This window comes from Lipotes vexillifer, unplaced genomic scaffold (genome assembly GCF_000442215.2).
Source record: "Lipotes vexillifer unplaced genomic scaffold, Lipotes_vexillifer_v1.1 scaffold445, whole genome shotgun sequence".
In the NCBI taxonomy this organism is placed as follows: Eukaryota; Metazoa; Chordata; class Mammalia; order Artiodactyla; family Lipotidae; genus Lipotes; species Lipotes vexillifer.
This window is the reverse complement of record NW_006774995.1, coordinates 1,818,129-1,833,253: the sequence shown is the minus strand read 5'-3', so window position 1 is coordinate 1,833,253 and position 15,125 is coordinate 1,818,129. Positions and strand designations below refer to the sequence as shown.

General features: G+C 36.1%; 1 protein-coding gene across 2 annotated transcripts in view; it reads left to right on the top strand.

Moving 5' to 3' along the window:
• Window positions 1-212: 212 nt before the first annotated feature.
• DPH5 (diphthamide biosynthesis 5) overlaps window positions 213-15,125 on the top strand; it is a 37,249-nt gene continuing 22,336 nt past the window's right edge. The window contains exons 1-3 of one of the 2 annotated variants that reach the window (XM_007449620.1): window positions 213-428; window positions 7,778-7,902; window positions 14,676-14,784. In XM_007449620.1, the coding sequence (XP_007449682.1) occupies window positions 294-428; window positions 7,778-7,902; window positions 14,676-14,784 (369 nt within the window). In that variant the 5' untranslated portion in view covers window positions 213-293. The remainder of the gene's footprint in view (window positions 429-7,777; window positions 7,903-14,675; window positions 14,785-15,125) is intronic. The other variant, XM_007449621.1, reaches the window with a different exon arrangement.

Below are 15,125 nucleotides of genomic sequence, written 5' to 3'. Positions count from 1 at the left end.
AAGAGTTTGGGGAGGACGGTGACCCAGCTACGATTCTCTCAAAGGGTAATTGATCCTAGGTTTGTGTAACAAGAGAGAAAGTGGGTAGGGTTGTTTATAAACAGTACAGTCCTTATTTAAAAGGCTTGAAGTAAGGTTCTTAAACCTCCCTCCTTGTGACATGCCGTCCCTCCTCGTGCTATTTTGGTTTTCGTCTAAGTGTTCATCACTAGATTTTAGGCATCCTCCATGTAGCTGACTCTTGATTTTCTTATTCATTTCGTCCTGCAGTCTCCCTACCCCTGGACTTTGAAATGCTTTACATGATCGGTTTGGGCCTGGGAGATGCCAAGGACATCACAGTCAAGGGGCTGGAAGTTCTAAGACGCTGCAGTCGAGTGTATCTGGAAGCCTATACCTCAGTCCTGACTGTAGGGAAGGAAGTTCTGGTAGGTGCTTAAGGCTTTCCAGCCTCCTGGGAAGAACGATATTTAACAACTGATTTTTATTACACCAAGCTGAGCCGAATTTTTCAGGTCTGTTGGTTCAAACCCTTTAAAACATATGCCCTGCTTATTATTAAGAATCTGAGGAGTACAAGAATGGAAATAACACACTAACCAAGTGACTTGGAAAATGAAAGCGTGCTTTTTCTTACTTTACAAGTCTAATTGTGTAGCTTTCTCCATTAAATAGGAAAGTTATTTTACACTCCTGGGGATAATTATCAGAATCCCGTATTTCATGAGATAGCCAAGAAATCCTTTCTGAGTTGAGTGCTAATGAGGTGCTGACACAGCCTTAATGAGTTGGTTATGTATTTTCAGGAACCAAGCTGAAAGCCTCCCCCCTCTGAAGTATTTCCATAGGGAATGGTCTATCATATCCAGAGAGATCTATCTGTCTATCATATCCAGAGAGATCTATCTGTCTATCATATCCAGAGAGATCTAACCTTTGAATAGACATCTCCCAGTAAGGCTTATACCCATACACTTGGATGTATTGAGTGAGCCTGGAACTTAGTAACCGTAGAATTTGCTAATATATCATACATTTTCCTGGCTTTGGTTAAGGGCTCAGTAAATTTTGGAGGAGGGGTCAAATTCAGGTTCATTGTCAAATTTCAAATACAATGTAAATTAAGATGAAAAGATTGATGGACATGTTATAGGAGGAGGGAGAACATTTTAGGATTGTCTGGTCTATCAAGTCTTCCAGAGAAAAAGGTGACCTAGAGAATTTCAGGCCTTCTGGCCTCTCAGATTCACAGCCCAGAGAATTCTGAAGGTCTCAGAGTTTCTTTAAAATCTTAAAGAAAGACCACTACTTGATTGGCCATGTGTTGAAATAAAAATTGTCTAATGACCAGCTTTGATTTGTTGGCTCCAGTTTATTAGGATGGAGCCAAAATATCCAAGCTCAAGATGATAGAAATGTTCCTCTCTAATTAGTGATAAAGGACAATTAGAATGAACTTAAAATCTTTTTAGAGAATATAGACAAATCAGTAGTTTTATAGAATTGGACCTGGTTTTATGTCTTTGCTCTGTCACATGTTAACATGTGACCTTGGACAAGCCCTTTAACTGTAGTTTCTTACTTTGTAAAAAGAGCACAGAAATGCCTACCTTATAGGATTTTAGCATAGCATCTGGCACCAAAGTGTTCAGAAAACATAAGTTGTTAACAGATACATTTCCAAACGTCTCTAAACCTCAGTTTCTTCATTTGTCAAATGGAGATAATAATCAGTTGGAAGGCTATTAAGTTTATATCATTTATTAAGATGATATATTTGAAAGTGCTTTGCAAATTTAAGTGCTAGCTAAATGTTAATTTTGGTTGCTATGATTTTTTTTAGATATTATTTTTTTTTTCCAAAAACATATTTGTAGAGTTACTACATACAGGGTCAAGATCTGGGGCTGAGCTCAACCTCACAGGTAAATTATATGTACTTTGTTCAGGTACTAGAATTCTATTCCTCAACAATAAAAAGTGCTAATATTTTTAGAACACTTATTATGCACTGTTTTAAACACTTTACATGTAGAACAGGATTATTACTCTTTAATTACTGTTCATAGTTTTAGAGGCACAGAGAAACTTGTCCAGGGTCATACAGATAGTGAATGATAGAGCCAGAATACGGGCCAAAGCAGTCCTCAGTTGAGATCCACCACTTTTGACCATAATGTGTCTCTGTACTCTTAGGGATAGATAATAGCTTCACAAAATATAACGTCACAGAACACCTACAGAGAAGTTAGAATTCAAGTAAAGTGGTCAATCCTGGATCTGCCCCCTGTTACAAAATTCCACTGATCTGCTCTCCATGAGCCCCTCTAGGTCCTCAGTTCATGTTCTTCCCTGAACAACTTTCCATACATCAGCCACCTTAAATGAATCCTTTCTGGAATAAAGTAAGGTATAAATAAATACAATCATGCCTTATATTGCCCAGTAAAATTTTAGAACCACTTTATCTTCAGCCACTTTCTTCCTCTAATTTCTACCTTTTCTTTCTTTTTTAAACAAATTACTTAAAAAGTTGTTAAGATGTGCTCGTACAATCTGGTCTCAATAACTCTTGATAGTTATTATACAGTGAAAAAAGATGGGAAAATTCTGTTTTCTCTAATGAATATATGCTTCCTTTTATCACTAATTACACAAAATAATTTTTTTTTAAAAAGGCACACATGGATGTTGCTAAAGAAATCTAGAATTTATCTGTTCTTACATTGAAAGCTATTATTTTCAAATTGCCAGATGGGTAGTATCATTTATATATTCCCTGTTATTCAGAAGTTAATTAAACTAGAGACAGTGAATCCAGGAAAGAGTTTTAGTTTTGGTATATACAGTTTGGATTTCTTTAGGCACTTTCTGTGGCTAAATTATTATCTTATGTGCCGATTTGATATAACGCACCTATATACGTTATACAACGAGATATAAGCTATGATCTTTGTTCTCAAGTGGGTCATGATTCATCTGTGTTTACCCAGGAAAACTTAAATAATACTGGAAGATGTAAATAACAATTCATGACAGTAGTGGAAGAGAGAAACTATAAAATTATATTGCTGACAAGAACTTGATTATTTCATTTAAGCCAACACTTTTTCACCAATTAAGTAGTAGAAGCTATCTCAAATAGCTACTAGGTATTAATTACAATTGGGGTACATGTAAGAGAGAAGGTCACTTCAGGCTGTGCTGGTCAGGGAATACTATGGAACAGATGGGATTTGAGCTATGTTTTAAAACGACACATCTCAATTGTTTTATTTTAGTTTTGTTTCTTTTGTTTAAATCATGGTCCAAATACAAAATGATAGTATTTGTATAGTTCCTCAGGATAAATGGAGGAAGCTGCTCATGGCCTGCGAGGACTAACTTTGGGGCCCTAGCTACCCTGCATAAAGCAGAGGAGATCATTCATCTCTGCTTGTCTATGCCCCATTTGCTGTTCTGTGAAGTCCTGCAATCAACTAATGTTCTGTGTCCTTGGGCAGTCATTTAAATTTTCTTTGCTCTTTTTCTTATCTGTAAAACAGGAATAAAAATCGTGCCTATGTCTTAAATTGTGGTAAAGATTAAATGAATTCATATGCACAGGTTCTTAGAAGAGTGCCTGACCACAGAGTAAGCCCATTGTAAATGTATTATTACAGATATTGTTATTATAGATGATATTTGATAAGGGGAAGAGCAAGAGACAGTTATTACTATAGATAAGATTTGGTAAGGGGAAGAGAAAGAACATTCCTTGCTGAAGAAAAAATAATAGTGAGCAAAAGCAGGGAGGAGAAAAATATTTGCTATAACTTGTTCTTGGGCAACACCAAAATAACTTTCATTTTCCTCTGGTGTATCTTTTCCCTCTTTTTTTCCTTCCAGTTTTATTGAGATATAATTGATATACAGCACTGTAAAAGTTTAAAGTGTATAAGTGACATAATGATTTGACTTTCTCACATCATGAAATGATTACAATAAGTTTAGTGAACATTTATCATGTCATATAGATACAAAGTAAAAGAAAAAGAATTGTTTTCCTTGTGATGAGAACTCTTCGGATTTACTCTCTTAACAACTTTCGTACGTAGAGTACAGCAGTGTTAATTATATTTATCATTGTTCCTTCTCTTTTCTTCCTAACCTACTTCACCTGGGTATACCAGCCAACTCTGTTCCCTTGTCCTCCTATCTAACTGCTGTGGATTGAGACTGGAGGGATAGGAGAGAACAGTAAAGAACTTTGCATTGAGAAAAATGAGGCCATCAGCTGTGACCTTTATTAGCTTCTTATTTATCCTTACCTTAAATCTGAATCTGTCCTCCCTCCAGTCTTAGAAAATGACTTGTAAGATGAGGTTCTCTTCCTGTTCAAGTCTAATGCCATCTAGATGGGTTTTCTTTCAAACTTCTTCTCTCCATTCCTTTGGAACCTTACTCCTGTCAACTATTCTTTCTTCTTTATGTTCGATCTATATTAATATCCTTTTGTCCTCTCAGGGGTCAAATACAGTTGACCCTTGAACAACTTGAGTTTGAACTGCACAGATCCACTTATATTTGGGTTTTTTTTTTCCATAGTAAATACTACTGTACTACTTGATTCGAGGTTGGTTGAATCCACGGTTATGGAGGAATCACGGATATGGAGGGCTGACGATAGGTTATACTCAGATTTTTGACTTTGTGAAGGGTCGGCACCCCTAACCCCTGCATTCTTCAAGGATCAAGTGTATTGTCCATTCCGAAAACTCTCCTTTTTTAAACCTCTTTTCCCCATAGTTATTATTCTGTTTCTCTCTCCTTTTTCCAAAGCTTTTTGAAAAAGCAGTATACTTCTCTTGTCCCCCCATGTCCCCTTATGTCTCAAGACTCCTACAAGCTGACTTCCATTTCTCTGAAATACTTCTCTGTTTATTGAACAATTATTTAGTAGCTGAGAACTCCAGAGGATAGTTTTGAATTTTTGTCTGTTTTACTTCTTTTGACATAGTTGACAATTCCTTGAAACCGACTTTCAAGACATGGCTCTCTATTGGTTTTATTCCTGCTTTTTCATTTTTCTCGGTCCCCTTTGTAAGCTCCTTATTTTTCCATTCCTACTTTAAATGTTAGTGTTTTTGTTTTCTTTTTAAGATTTTGTTCTTGCATTTGTTTCCATATGCTACTTTGAGCCTTTACTCTTCTACTTTTTGAGTAGGTAATATGTTAAATGGTTTGAAACTCAAAGATACTAAAAGGCATATACATCAAAAGATTTCTATCCCAGTTCTTCCTTCTGTAGGCAATCATTACTAATTTCTTGTGTATCCTTTCAGAAATACCCAAAAGTAATTTTAGCTGTTAGTTTTTACTTTCTTCCCTATATACAAAACCCACCAATGGAAAACTAAGAACTAATTTTGAGTTTTACCTTCATTTTCACAAATGGAGAAGATTCGGGCTGAGATTATACGAAAACTGTCTAATCAGTCATTGGATAATATATAGTATAAATTTAAAATCATTTGTTAAATGGTGCTGCTTGTTTTTTAAATTTTCCTTTCCTGACCCTGAATAGCTTTGATGTTCCTATAGCACATATAATGTGGTAGTTAATTCCCCACTAGACATTATGCTCCATAGGGCAGAGGTCACGTGTGTCTCATTCACACTGTTTCCCAACATCATGCATAGAGCTTGGCATGGAGGTCGTACACAGAAATATTTTTCAAATGAGAGGTTGAACGAATACATAAATAAGTGGTTAAGATAAAAATAATGTAGTACCAGTCTATTTCTGCTTTAGCAATCTCTTCCATTTTTTAAACATTCTTTTTAAAGAGGATCAACCTTTGATTATATTGAGGTGTTAATGTGTGTTTCTCTTTAAGGAGGATGTTTTAAAAAAATAAATAATCTGTTTCAATTAGATAATGAAATATTTCTTGGGTTAGGGTAAGTGATAAATATGAAGTGATCATGATAAAAGTCTTGAGGAGAGAGTGGGTTTTCTGTTGTTAAGTCATTTATAAAATATTGGATAGGATTACTGCCAGCATTTACCTAGTAACATGTGACTCCTTAATTTTTAAGAAATGTTAGAAGTTCAGAAAAGAACATTGTTTCCTTCAGTTTTCAATAATCATATGTGTGTTCTCTTACATATGTGAATATAAATGTTCCACAGCTGTTTTTTGTTTGTTTTGTTTTGTTTTTTGGCTGCATTGGGTCTTTGTTGCTGCACACGGGCTTTCTCTACTTGCGGCGAGCGGGGGCTACTCTTGGTTGTAGTGTGCGGGCTTCTCATTGCGGTGGCTTCTCGTTGCAGAGCAGTCTCTAGGTGCTCAGGCTTCAGTAGTTGTGGCACGTGGACTCAGTAGTTGTGGCTTGCAGGCTGTAGAGCACAGGCTCAGTAGTTGTGGCGCATGGGCTTAGTTGCTCCACAGCATGTGGGATCTCCCCTGACCAGGGATTGAACCCGTGTCCCCTGCATTGGCAGGTAGATTCTTAACCACTGCACCACCAGCAAAGTCCCCTCTACAACTGTTAAGTTTATTGGGCTTACAAGATTAAAGTAACACGTATAAAAATGAAGGATTAAGAAAAAATATGTGGTACAAGTGAAAATAAAACATTTTCATCTATGAAAACATCATTGTCATTGGGAACTTCTGGAACGTTATCTCTAAAAAGATATTCAGAGAAAAGGAAAGAATCTTTTTTCACATTTGAGGAACAGATTCTAGTTAAGTATTAGGAAGTAATTATCACAGTTGGAACTGTAGCCTTTATCTTCAAATGCTTAATCATTTACTCATTTGCTTGACAAATATTACTGAGTAGCAGATACTCTTCCATTACAGCAATCCTTATAACTTTTGACATATGATATAATCCTTATGACAAAAATTAACTTCTCAACATGTAAGAAATAGTATTATTTATCTGTGCATCCACTTTTACTATATTTGAGTTATAGTCGATATATTACTCCACAGGAAATCAGTTATAAGATTCATGATCTTGCATAATAGGTTGTAACCACTACCCCATGACCACTAGCACACTCTTACTTCCATGCTGCCATTCCAGTTAAGGTCAGCCTCCTGGGTTTGTGCTTTACAGTTGAACTTCTGTGGATTTGTTCACAAAGCAGTTTGTATGGAGAATTCTTATATATTTAGAATTCTTTTCTTGCTCCTGCAACTCTGCCTTTTTTAGCAGGAACTAGGAAATACAGTTTTAAATTAGTCTTTCCTGCAATTATGCAGGAATGTTTGCTGGTTCTGTAAACAACTGAATCTTGATTTTCTACTGTTTCTCATTGAAATTATCTTCTTTTTTAGTCAAGGTCTCATAGATTTCCCAAGGAAAATTTAATCAAACCCAGCTACCATGTATGTGTATAATTATTGTTTAATATATTTATTCTGCAGTACTGTGTTCCTGAAGTCGGGCTCATGCATACATGTTCTCTATTCATCCTACAGTGTTTGGCCTGGTCTATTAGACCCAAATTTAGAGGTTAATTTAAAATGCAAAGAGCCTGAGGTGTTAGGAGGTTTACCTCCTCTTGGGATATTAAGATAGCCCCAAAGACAGAGTTTAATTGCAACATGATACAGAGGGCTAGCTCATTGAAGAGTTGTAGTCAATGATCTCTGTTTGGATTGTTGCCAAGATTTGCACAGGCCCCAGACAAAGACTGTTTTGTGTGTGTGAGAGAGGGGTGTGTGTGTGTTGAAATGGTCACCTGTGTCTCATTTTTATATTGGACTTAAATCTATAGGAAGAGTTTTATGGAAGAAAATTGATTCTCGCTGATAGAGAAGAAGTGGAACAGGAAGCGAATAATATTTTAAAGGATGCTGATATCAGTGATGTCGCATTCCTTGTAGTTGGTGATCCATTTGGGTAAGTCAAAGGAGATATTTTGAGTTTTAATTTATTTACTTTTTTAATCATTAAGAATTCTTTTCTTACATTTAAAACTTTGTCTTCCAGGTCCTGATAGGGGACTGTTTACCTAGGCTCTGTCTAAAATTTTGTAGTTTAAACTTTCATTATCTTTGAGATTAATGAAGAAAATTTATTTGGGAAGGATGTCATCATGTATCACTTACATTGATTATCAAGTGTCAACTCTAAAGTTTATATTGTTGCTTCAGCTATTTTTTTAGAAAGTCACTTAGGGCATCAAATAACCTAAACTAGTATATCATTATTAAATAAGTATATTACATTATCAAGAGTTGTACCTACCATTTATTTTGCAGGTAAGTGCAAGTCTCTTCTGCTTGCTTTGTCCTCGGCTTTTTTTTTCTTTTTTAATCATCTGCTATTTAGCAATACTGTTGTCACTTTACTTGCCTTGAATTTATCATTTATCAAGCCTCAGATTTCAATTTCTTATATCCATTGGGAGCTCTGTTCTTCCCCATTACTAAAAAGATGGGCTTATACTTGTCTAGTCAAGCATCATCAATCTCTAATGTCAAGCCAAACAGAACAGTTCTTTTTCTCCAGCTGGTGACCTAGGATTTATGTCACAAGTTTAAGGAACATAAGGACAATTAAATCACTGTGAACCCACCACCAAGGATATTTTTCAAAACAATTACATGTGCATGTAATTGTTTTGTGCATGTTAATTACATATGCATGTGTCTGTCAAAAAGAAAGTAATTTATATCAATATGAGGTGCCAGAGATTATGTATCATTATTATACTTAGTTGCAAATGGTATCCAGTCACTGATGAAGTCCAGTAAACCAATTCTACTTGAAGTGAGATTTGCAGGCTATTGCCAGCCCACAAACTTACCAGTCCATGATGAGATAACTACAGAAATTGAAAGTAAGCATTTAGAAACTTTTATAGCAATTTTACAAAATAATTTTATCTCTGCTGAACTAATAATAAAAATTTGGAGCTTGTATTTTGTATTATTTTATATTTTATTTTTCTAATAGTTATTTTTTTTGCATTTTACAAAACTAATGTTCCATGACAATTTAGAACTTAAAAAATATTGGCCTTTCCCACAGTTTGAGAAGCACTGCTGTTGACTTTTGTTTTACCATGTTTTTCATATCCTTTCATTCCTTTCCTCTGTGGCAGCCACTATTCTACCTAATCCAAGCTCTCATTATACTAATTTAATATAGTAGCCTTTTACCTGGTCCAGGTGTAGATTCTTAACTCATTACCTATGCTGTGATCAAATTCATGTTTGTAGATCCACAATTTTAAAATCTCACCCGGGCTCAAAATTAGACTATTATTAGCTCCATCATTGGCCAGACATGAAAAATACTGTCTAGCCTGCTCTTCTACTGGTGTCCTGCCAGTCTTGTACTGAAACCCACACTCAGGCCAACCAGTTTGCCCTTCCCTGATCGTCATGCTTTCTCACCGTCATGCATTTGTTCAAACTGTTTTCCTCACCTGTAACGCCCTTTGCCCTGTTTCTGAGTGTCAGAAACCTACTCATTTTTCAAAGCCCAACTCAAACATCACATTCTCTGTGATATAGTTCCTAATTAACCCAACCAGAAGTTATATCTCTTCCTTACTGCTGATGTTAGTTTTCATATATTACTGCACAAAGTATTTTTTTATTTGTATATTTACTCTTTAGATTTGTAGGCTGTCCTTCACATTTTTATCTCCCTAGCTTCCTTCACAATACTTGGCTTATAGTAGACATCAATTAAATATTAATTGAAAGAATTGTTAATATTTTGCCTGAGGTCATGACAAAGGAGGACCAGGTGTATTTGGACTGACATCCATTCAGCAATCTCATGACAGGCATTCCTATGTGCTGGATATATATTAGATGATAACTCATGGGGTTAACAGTTTAGTAAGGGAGACTGACATTAGTTGAAGAAAAAATAATAAATGAAAAAAAATCAATAAATCTGTAAAGAAAAAAAATAGAGACTAACAGGAACAGACTTATTTATGCAGGGTCATAGGGAAAATCCTTCATGTGGAGGTGATATTTAAGCAGGTATCTAAAAAGTAAAAGTAAAAGCAGAAGGGAAGAACATTCTAAGCAGAGGGAACAGCAAGAATGTATTCAAGTAACTGAAAGGCCAGAGTGGTTGGAGCTCAGTGAGTGAAGGAAAAAGGGACCTGGGAAGGAGTTAAATAGGTAGGTGGGATCCAGACATGTAAGGCTTTGGAGGGAGTAGGGATTTTGTTTGAAGTACAGTGGTAAACTTTTAGAGGATTATAAGCAGCAAGTAATCACAATCTCATTGACATTCTTAAAAGATCACTCTAAATGCTTGGGTGAATGGGTTTTAGGGAGGCAAGGGTGGCTCTGGTACAAGAGAGAAAAAGACAAACTGGGAAGAATTTAGAAGGAAAAATGCTCGGATGTATATAGTAGATGAGGAAAAGGAAAGAAGTAAGTCTTCAAGGATTCTGGCTTTAGTAACTGAGTAGTTGATGATGCCATTTTTTGAAATGATGAAAACCAGCAGGAAAAAGGGCTGGGAGAAACAAGAATTGGTTCTGGAAATGTTTTAAGTTTTGGATGTCATATAGACAGTTTGATATCTGCTACTGGAACTCAAGGGAGGACTTATCCTGGTTATATGACTTTTGAAGTCATCAGTATTTAGATGGTATTTAAAACCTGAGTAGTGGATGGAATCACATTAGGAAGGAACAAGAGCAAGAACAGAAGACCTAGGATGATCAATCCCTAGGAAACTGGCATTTCATGGTCTCAAGAGCAGAGGAGGAGGAAAACCGATAGAGTGTGCTGTTACAGAAGCCAAGAAAAGAGAATGTTTTAGAAAAGAAAGAGTGGTCAGCTTTGATGTACTGCTGAAAGGTTAAGTGGAAGGTGAGGATAGAAAAGCGTGTGTAAACTTAAAGGCTTTATTTTATGGAGGAGTTGGTGCTTGAGCAAGGTCTGATTAATAGTTGAAGATTGTGGGGTAAGATTGTGGGGTAGGATGTGGGGGGTTGGGGTGGAAGGGAAACTTCAATGTAAATGAAAAAACTGAGGCCCAGAGAAAGTGCTGTGACGCTACTCAGAATCCTTCAGTGACTTCGTGGCCTTAAATCTTTTAACAGTTTATCTGCTTCTTCCTTTGGCTACTCTTCTTTTTGACTATGGTAGAGCCAAATTGTATAACTTTGCCATTTTGTAAATGTTTTGCAGTATTCGTTCTCCATGTCATTGCTCGTGCTTTTTCCTTAAACAGACTGTTCTTCCTAGTTTCTATTTAGTGAAATAGTAGACTCTTTAAGACCCAGCTTAGATACCACCTCTTCCATGAATCCTCCCTTATTTTATTCAGGAGTAAGTGCTTTTTTTTTTTTAAACTTCTAGCCAGTTAATTTTCCCTATGTCAGTGACTAATCATATATAATATTGTATTTGGATTTATGTAATATTTACTGTAACTGTAGTTATTTTTCATTTATCTGCTGGATTACTGTTGGGATATAGTAGCTGGAGACAGGGTGGTAAGGAATGTGTAAATTTTAATTGGGCCTTGAAGAATCAGAATTTGAGTTAATTAAATGGATAGACCAGGAAGGGAATACAGAAGGCAACGAGGCACTGAAATTCTTCCATGTATATATATGACCAAAAAAATGTACTTTGTTTAATTTTAAGCCCCTTTCTACTTATTTGAATAAAAATTTCAAAAAGAAGGGAAAACTGCTTACTCAATCTTAAATTCTTTTTTCTAATTTTTTAAAATTTTCTAATATTTTTAAAATATTTAAAAATTTATTATTTTAACCATTTTTGAGTGTACAGTTCAGTGGCGTTAAGAACATTCACATTGTTGTGCATCCATCAGCACCGTCTATCTCCAGCAATCTTAAATTCATGGAGAAGGTAATTGAAAGTAAGTTAAGTCAGTTGGTGTAGTTCTCATCTTTGCCCTTTTAATCTAGGTTATTAAAAGGAATGTGGAAGTTAATCACATAAATAATGTAAATGACTCTAAAAATGTTCTGCATCAGTAGATCTGACTCAGTCATGTGAGAGATGACAGTCTTAAGCTTTCTGTCCCCATAAAGAGCAGTTGAACAGGGTCATCATTAAACAGATTCCTTCTGGACTTCCCTGGTGGCACAGTGGTTAAGAATCTGCCAGCCAGTGCAGGGATCACGGGTTCAATCCCTGGTCCGGGAAGATCCCACATGCTGCGGAGCAGCTAAGCCCATGCACCACAACTGCTGAGCCTGCATGCTGCAACTACTGAAACCCATGTGCCTAGAGCCCATGCTCCGCAACAAGAGAAGCCACTGCAATGAGAGCCCATGCACTGCAGCAAAGAGTAGCCCCGACTCACTGCAACTAGAGAAAGCCCATGCAACAACGAAGACCCAACACAGCGAAAAATAAATAAATTAAAAAAAAAAATTCTTTCTAAAGATGGTTCTGTTTTTATTCCATTCGCTATTTTAATATGCTCTGTAATATGTTCATGGTACACGCACACACATACACACACACAAATATACCTTTATTCACCTGTCTCCTGTGTGCCTTAACATGGATCATTTAATTGCTTCCATTCTGCAAATTAATGTTATTATAAAATAAAATTTAAAATAGACATACTAAGCCTTATACATTTAAATTGTCACCTTTATGAATTTCATTTTATTGATTTCATTGATCACAACATTCTTTTTTTTTAAAATAATATTCTTTTTTCTTTAAACCCCACATTTGTTTATTTATTTATTTTTGGCTGTGTTGGGTCTTCGCCTCTGTGCGAGGGCTTTCCCCAGCTGTGGCAAGTGGGGGCCACTCTTCATCATGGTGCATGGGCCTCTCACTATCGCGGCCTCTCTTGTTGCGGAGCACAGGCTCCAGATGCGCAGGCTCAGCAGTTGTGGCTCACGGGCCCAGCTGCTCCACGGCATGTGGGATCCTCCCAGACTAGGGCTCGAACCCGTGTCCCCTGCATTAGCAGGCAGATTCTCAACCACTGCGCCACCAGGGAAGCCCGATCGCAACATTCTTGAATCTCCTCTTTTGAAATTGCCTTCAGAGCAATTCCAAGTATATTATTAAGAAACATTTACTATTTCTGGGCATGTGGCTCTATCTGGAGCAATATGTGTGTGTATATAAGTATATGTGACTTTAGATAGAGCCACATGCCCAGAAATAGTAATAAATTTGTCTTTACACACGGCAGTGCACACGCATGCACACGCATGCACACACTTTCCCAGTCACTACAGTGAAACATTTTCATGAGCCATGGACCTGGAGGAATGCCCAGTATAAGGGTGTTAAGCCCATGGTTCGTACAGTTCTTTTTTTTTTTAATGAAACAATATAATCTAGGTAGTTGTGATGATAAAATACCAATTTTATCAGAGTTTTTCATAGCAGAAATCTGAAAGGCTAATTTAATCACATTTATATCAGTTTCACAAAATCAAATCACTTTGCCAGGTCATTAAATCTTCATAGTACACCAACCACATCTGGTCGTTTTAAATGAACTTGTGATAAAAAGAGAATAATTTTAAACCAGTTTTTCCTTCTGCTCATCTGTTTAAATAACGTATCAAGTAACTAATTCAGTTTTCCCTTAGCTTAGTGTTAAATAGTGAAATTCTGTTGAAAGTGATATTAAAAACTTATAACTGGCATTTATTTTTTAAAAGCTTACTTTAAATCAAATTTAGGATTATTTTTATAGTAGTTTGTATTTTATGTGTGTGATTTAAAACAGACTTCCCTGGTGGGCATTCTTTAATCTGTTTCTGACTGCCTCGTGGGGTGAAAGCCCTTGATCTTCCTACTTGGTATGCATTGATCAGTTGACAGGTTCTGCTTGTTTGTATGTAGTTTCTCAAACATGCTAATGTTGCTTTCCCCAGTAGGGCCTGGAGTTTTCATCAAGGGGGAAACATGCCGTTAATAATGCAGTTCTAAATTGATATGGGGTTAAGTTTCACAGTATCCATATTTATATTTATATGGATTCTCTCTTACCCCAATCTATCTAATTATAATCGTTCGATCTATCTCAAAAAAGGGAAGGCAGCAGGCAGAATAGGCACACCCTTACACATACTAATTATGCACAGTGACAACCAGGCTGAAAACTGTTATAAATAAAATGACTGCTAGACAGATAAAATCCAACTAGGAATATATCAGTCAGAACTCTGATCTACAGGCTGTGAAAATGTTCTGTAAATTGTGCCTTATACAGAAACAAAGCCTTCAAAATAGAGCAGAAATCAAGGAGGAAGTCTAGTGCCATAATTTGGAACTCTGTAGCAGAAATTTTAAGAGTTTAAAGGGACCCTAAGACCAAAACATTTGAGAATTGCTACTCAGGAGTTCAGTTGCTGAGTAATATTCCACAGATGTCTTTTGCAGGTGTTAACAGGACAAAAAGAGCAAGTTAAAAGTTCCCTTTTTTCTGTAGCTGCCAAGGCTGCTTTAAGAGTGTTAAAGGTGCAGTTCAACATTGTACAGGGCCTGTGTAAACTTACACTTTTCTTGCACAGAAGCCCAGATGAAAGTGTTATGCAGGTGCCTTGAAATATTTGAGGGAAAGCAGTGTCCTTGACCCTTTGATTGACTTGAGCTCATGAAATGCTGTGGCTTTACTGTCTTAAAAAGTCAGCCGTGGTTAGTTTAATCCAACCTGATCTTTTCTCACTACAGAGCTACAACACATAGTGATCTTATTCTGAGAGCAACAAAACTGGGAATCCCTTACCGAGTTATTCACAATGCTTCCATAATGAATGCTGTAGGCTGCTGCGGTTTACAGGTAATACTACAAAAGAATGGGTTATTTTAATGGTATTTAGCAAAAATGTTTTAGTTTTCTGAAAATTTCCATAGATTTTATTGTATTTCATGAATTATAAGACATTATTATTTTATATAAGACTGTGTATTAAGTTTTTTAATACTAGATTTTTTTATAATAATTTTCCCATAGCTTAGACTTCTTTTCCCCTCACTGGAATAGGTCATTGAAATTTAGCTAGAGAAAGATTTTAATTTTATATCCAAATTGTAATATACAAAAAAGGGAATATAACCAAATTAAATTGGTTAAGTATTCCTAAAACCTTTTAAAATTATTCCAAATGACTTACTCGGCAT